At 40.2% G+C, this 6,628-nt stretch overlaps 1 protein-coding gene across 1 annotated transcript; it reads right to left on the bottom strand.

Annotated features, from left to right (window-relative positions):
* Positions 1-5,221: 5,221 nt before the first annotated feature.
* Positions 5,222-6,169, bottom strand: LOC128060540 (olfactory receptor 8J1-like). Its single transcript, XM_052652943.1, has one exon. The coding sequence runs from the start codon at positions 6,167-6,169 to the stop codon at positions 5,222-5,224; it is 948 nt and encodes a 315-aa protein (XP_052508903.1).
* Between the last annotated feature and the right edge of the window lie 459 nt (positions 6,170-6,628).

Below are 6,628 nucleotides of genomic sequence, written 5' to 3'. Positions count from 1 at the left end.
GCATACTTCAAAAATTTATGGCAATCAAAAGTTATTCTTCCCATTTTTTAAATTTATTTAATTAAGTATTTCCACATAAATTATTTCACAAGCTGAAATGAACTTTTTGTTTCAAAGTGTGGTCATAATAGATGACATAACATTTTTAATTATCTTTTCTTATGTCTTCTTATTTTAGGGATTGTGATGACTTTTGTTCCTTGTCTAAGAGTTGGTTCAACTTTGCTTTTTCATGGATTGTAACTTTATTATTGTTGTATGTTAAAGGTCTTTGTGGTTTGTCTCTATTATCACAAATAAGTCATATAAATATCAGAATCTACTAGGCTGTAGGAAAGTCTTCTAAGTCGGAATATGTTAGTTTCTAACTTTTTGCTTACATCTGTTTGGTCAGGAAGCAACAGTTAGAACTGGACATGGAACAACAGACTGGTTCCAAATAGGAAAAGGAGTACGTAAGGGTGCATATTGTCACCCTGCTTATTTAATTTATATGCAGAGTACATCATGAGAAACACTGGACTGGAAGAAGCACAAGCTGGAATCAAGATTGCTGGGAGAATTATCAATAACCTCAGATATGCAGATGACACTACCCTTATGGAAGAAAGTGAAGAGGAACTAAAAAGCCTCTTGATGAAAGTGAAAGAGGAGAGTGAAAAAGTTGGCTTAAAGCTCGACATTCAGAAAATTAAGATCATGGCAATCTGGTCCCATCACTTTATGGGAAACAGATGGGGAAAGAGTGGAAACAGTGTCAGACTTTATTTTTGGGGGCTCCAAAATCACTGCAGATGTTGACTGCAGCCCTGAAATTAAAAGACACTTAATCCTTGGAAGAAAAGTTATGATCAACCTAGACAGCATATTCAAAAGCAGAGACATTACTTTGCCAACTAAGTTCCATCTAGTCAAGGCTATGGTTTTTCCTGTGGTCATGTATGGATGTGAGAGTTGGACTGTGAAAAAAGCTGAGCACCGAAGGATTGATGCTTTGGAACTGTGGTGTTGGAGAAGACTCTTGAGAGTCCCTTGGACTGCAAGGAGATCCAACCAGTCCATTCTAAGGGAGATCAGTCCTGGGTGTTCATTGGAAGGAATGATGCTAAAGCTGAAACTCCAGTAATTTGGCCACTTCATGCGAAGAGTTGACTCATTGGAAAAGACTCTGATGCTGGGAGGGATTGGAGGCAAGAGGAGAAGGGGACGACAGAGGGTGAAATGGCTGGATGGCATCACTGACTCAATGGACATGAGTTTGAGTGAACTCCAGGAGTTGGTGTTGGACAGGGAGGCCTGGGGTGCTGGGATGCATGCGGTCACAAAGAATCGGACACGATTGAGTGATTGAACTGACTGACCAAGGGCTCATATAATAGAGACTCTGATCCTGGAAAAGACTGAAAGCAGAAGGAGAACAGAGCGACAGAAGATGAGATGCCTGGATAAGCATCACTGACTCATTGGACATGAGTTTGAGCGAAATCCAGGAGACTGTGAAGGACAAGGAAACTTGGCATGCTGCAGTCCATGGGGTCCAGAAGAGTCGGACACGACTGTGCTACTGAATGAGAAATGGTCAATATGCTCAAGTCACCGCCACACAGTCTCCTTGCATCATACTCCATGTCCTTGTAATATGTTCCTCTCGCCTTACATCTTTCTAATTATATGCGGTCCTTAAAAACGTCCGTGTGTGTTAGTCGCTCAGTCTTGCCCAACTCTTTGCAACTCCATGGGCTGTAGCCCACTGGGTTCCTCTGTCCATGGACTCTCCAGGCAAGAATACTGGAGTGGGTTGCCATTCCCTTCTCCTAAGAATGTTTAGGCTTTGAACCTATAGAATGTTTCCCCTGTAGATTATGAATGCATATAACATCGGTTCAGCTCAGTTCAGTCGCTCAGTCGTGTCTGACTGTTTGAAACCCCATGGTCTGCAGCATGCCAGGCCTCCCTGTCCATCACCAACTCCAAGAGTTTACTCACACCCATGTCCATTGAGTCAGTGACACCATCCAACCGTCTCAACCTCTGTTGTCCCCTTCTTCTCCTGCCTTCAATATTTCCCAGCATGAGGGTCTTTTCAAATGAGTCAGCTCTTTACATCAGGTGGCCAAAGTATTGGAGTTTCAACTTCAGCATCAGTCCTTCCAATGAATATTCAGGACTGATTTCCTTTAGGATGGACTGGTTGGATCTCTTTGCAGCTCAAGGGACTCTCAAGAGTCTTCTCCAACACCACAGTTTAAAAGCATCAATTCTTTAGTGCTCAGCTTTCTTTATAGTCCAACTCTCACATCCATACATGACCACTGGAAAAACCATAGCCTTGACTAGACGGACCTGTGTTGGCAAAGTAATGTCTCTTGCTTTTGAATATGCTGTCTAGGTTGGTCATAACTTTTCTTCCAAGAAGTAATTGTCTTTTAATTTCATGTCTGCAGTCATCATCTGCAGTGATTTTGGAGTTCCCCCAAAAAATAAAGCCTGCCATTGTTTCCTGATCTATTTGCCATGAAGTGATGGGACCAGATGCCATGATCTTTGTTTTCTGAATGTTGAGGTTTAAGCCAACTTTTTCACTCTCCTCTTTCACTTTCATCAGTATAACATAGTGCACATTATACTATGTCTTCATGCATTCTGTGTTCTCCTCATTCTCTTTTGATCTCGTGTCTTACTGTATTCATGTTGGTACCTGACTTATTTATCCGTGTTGCTACTTTTACCAGTCACATCACACTGTTTGACCTGAAACAATGTCAGTTCTTTTCTTTTTTTTTTTTTTTCTGTGTTGTGTGACATAAGGGATCTTAATTCTCAGACCAGGGATTGAACTTGCACCCCCTGCATTGTAAGTGTGGAATCTCAACTACTGAACTGCCAAGGAACTCCCAAAGTATCAATTTTGAGTGCCTGGTTAGAAGCTACTCTCTTTCATTTTCTTTAACAAATAGCATTTTCCAATGAGATCACACATTTCTGTTTACAAGGATAGTATTAATAGTTCAGTTCGGTCGCTCAGTTGTGTCTGACTCCCTGCGACCCCATGAACCCCAACACGCCAGGCCTCCCTGCCAGGAGGAGAAGTTGTCATCACCAACTCCCACAGTCACCCAAACTCATGTCCATTGAGTCGGTGATGACATCTATGTCATCCTCTGTCGTCCCCTTCTCCTCCTGCCCTCAATCTTTCCCAACATCACGGTCTTTTCAAATGAGTTAGCTCTTCACATCTGGTGGCCGAAGTACTGGAGTTTCAGCTTTAGCATCACTCCTTCCAATGAACATGCAGGGCTGATTTCCTTTAGAATGGACTGGTTGGATCTCCTTGCAGTTCAAGGGACTCTCAAGAGTCTTCTCCAACACCACAATTCAAAAGCATCAATTCTTTGGTGCTCAGCTTTCTTCATAGTCCAACTCTCACATCCACACATGACTACTGGAAAAACTATAGCCTTGACTAGACAGACCTTTGTTGACAGTGTAATGTCTCTGCTTTTTAATATGCCATCTAGGTTGGTCATAACTTTCCTTTAAAGGAATAAGCGTCTTTTAATTTCATGGCTGCAAACACTATCTGCAGTGATTTTGGAGCCCCCCAAAATAAAGTCAGCCACTGTTTCCACTGTTTTCCTGTCTATTTGCTATGAAGTGATGGGACCAGATGCCATGATCTTAGTTTTCTGAATGCTGAGCTTTAATCCAACTTTTTCACTATCCTCTCTCACTTTCATCAAGAGGCTCTTTAATTCTTCACTTTCTGCCATAAGGGTATTAATAGTTGTATTACACATGTACAGATACAGCAAATTCACTGTAATTTCTTTGTATTTTAAACGTGACATCTTTTTAAAGGCAAGTGATAAATAGAAATAAGTGACAAAACAAATTTATTCTGGTCCACAGAAGAGAGGTGTAAAAGAGACACAATTGGGAAACATTTACCCAATGATGCTGAGAAGAAATTTCTGAAATTAAAAAAGGATATTCAGAGATTTCCTTCCAAATGAAGTTATACCCATAGCACTGTTAGTTTGTACAACATAATTAAAAAAAATTAACCTGATACATTTTATCATGAAACACTGAGGGTTTTAATATTCTCTATTTGAGGATCCAAATGAAACTAACCTTTTTCAGGGATACTATTTGTGTACCAGGTATATGGCTAGTCTAGAAATTCAGACATTGTTAGTAACTTAGTATCAAACAAGACTTACTGTTTCACTGGAAATGCCCAGCTTGGTTACATGCACTATATAAATAATACTCCATTAATTTACCCTCATATTGGTTAACTCCATTCTGATTTGATAAATCTGAGATATAGTCTGGTCACCTGCATATATGTGAGTTGTCTGATAAATTTTGATATGCACTCAAAAACTATCAGAAACCAAAAAATTACAAAAGCAATTAATTTTCTTCTTAATGATGCAAAGGACTTTCCCAAAACATGATTCATTGAATGCTTATTTATATCAAAACACAGTACATTTATTAAACATACTACAGAAAACTGATACTTAGAGTAAGGAGAAGAGAAAATTCTTATAAACTCCATTTATAAGATTATCATACAGTAGTACTCAGAGTGAAAGCCATCAGTGATGATGCTTTGTGTTCTTCAATAAGTTGTATCAATTGTGTTCATTGCCATAAAAATAATTTCAACTGCATTTTGGTTATCATTCAAAATACAAATGTATCAGGACTGTGTAGCTTTTCCTTCAAACCGTACTAAGGAAGAGTTAGGGATTGTTTTAAATAAATTTGTCAGTTTAATTTTACTACTTAGTGATGAAAAGGATTTAGGCCATCTGCAATTCCAGATGCAGGGATCTGCTACATGCACAGAAAATAAAAGAAAGCCAAAGAATGAGAAAAACCCACTTACTTCTCTCAGCTATTATTTTCCTTCTTCTGTTTTGACTTATTTAAAACTTTCAAATTCATATCTCTCTTGGCTCCTGGAAATATTTATTTCAATGTAGATGTTTGCATAATCCTTGAGAAAATAAGTGAATAATGCTTTGTTTCTGTATTAAATTCATACATCCAAGTGCTTCAGATTATTTTTGAAATCTGTGCATCCCAAATTCTAGCACCTTTTAATTCCCAGAGTAGCCTGCATACCTATTAACCCGTCATCTAACCATTGCTTTTTCTGACACAATGGCAGTTTGTTTTAACTTTATTTACTTACAGATTTCTGAAATTACATCAGCTTAAAAGAACAGCATGAATTTGTCAGAAATCTCTTTAAAGCAGCCTTCACGTCCTTGTTCCTCAGGCTGTAGATCATGGGGTTCAGCATGGGAATCACCAGAGTATAAAACACGGAGGCCACTTTATCAGTATCCATAGAATGGTTAGTTTGAGGCTGCACATACATGAATATCATTGTGCCATAGAAGACGGATACTGCCATCATATGTGATGCACAGGTGGAAAAGGCTTTTTTCCTTCCTTCTGATGAACGTATTTTGAGAATGGACAAAACTATGTTAAAATAAGATACAAGAACTATAATTATGGAAACCACCAGATTTGTAGCTGCAGATATAAACACAAATGTTTCTGGAAAGGAAGTATCAGAGCAAGACAATGCTAGCAGAGGGGCGATATCACAATAAAAATGATTGATGATATTGCAAGAGCAATAAGTCACAGAGAATACAGAAGATGAGGCCACAACAGCTGTGGAAAAGCTATAGAGGTATGTGAGGGAAACTAGCAGGAGACAGACCCACCGAGACACCACCGCTATGTAGAGCAGGGGGTGACAAATGGCCACATAGCGGTCATAGGCCATCGCGGCTAACATGAGCACCTCAGCTACAATGAAAACCAAGAACGCTCCCAGTTGGGCGGCACATTCATAGTAGGAGGTGGTGTGTTTCTTTACTAAAAAGTTGACCAGCATTTTAGGGGCGATGACAGTTGAATTGCCAAGATTGATGATGGTCAAGTGCCGGAGGAAGAAATACATGGGGGTCTGAAGCCGAGAGTCCACACTGGTGAGGGTGATGATGCTTAGGTTCCCTGTCACGGTCAGTCCGTAGATGACCAGAAAGACAAAGAAGAGTGGGATCTGGAGGTCTGGATGTTCTGAGACTCCTGTGAGAATAAAGTCAGTGACTGGAGTGAAATTTCCATTAGCCATGTAAGAGTGTAGAAAGTCATCTGGGAAAGAAAGGAGAAGTGGTTACAGTTTTAAAAAATTTCTAGGACTGTTGTTATATGGCAAGGGCAATTTCTGGGGTAAGATTTCCTGGAATCATACTTTGAAATATATCCATTCCCTTGAGTAAGTGAAAGTCACTCAGCCATGTCTGACTCTTTGTGACCCCATGGACCTTACAGTCCATGGAATTTGCTAGGTCAGAATACTGGAGTGGTAGCTGTTGCATTCTCCAGGGGATCTTCCCAACCCACGGATAGAACTCAAGTCTCCTGCACTGCTGACAGATTCTTTACCGTTTGACCCACCAGCGAAGTCCATCAGTTCCCTTGCTGCTAAGCTGCTAAGTCGCTTCAGTCGTGTCCGACTCTGTGCGACCCCATAGACGGTAGCCCACCAGGCTCCCATGGGATTCTCCAGGCAAGAACACTGGAGTGGGTT

The sequence above is a fragment of the Budorcas taxicolor genome, chromosome 15 (assembly GCF_023091745.1).
Source record: "Budorcas taxicolor isolate Tak-1 chromosome 15, Takin1.1, whole genome shotgun sequence".
NCBI classification, from domain to species: domain Eukaryota; kingdom Metazoa; phylum Chordata; class Mammalia; order Artiodactyla; family Bovidae; genus Budorcas; species Budorcas taxicolor.
Note: the sequence above shows the minus strand (reverse complement) of the source record. Positions and strands in the feature narration are given on the sequence as shown.

What these genes read in the sequence shown, in the direction of transcription:
- LOC128060540 (XM_052652943.1), bottom strand. Translation starts at nt 6,169, where the DNA reads ATGGCTAATGGAAATTTCACTCCAGTCACTGACTTTATTCTCACAGGA.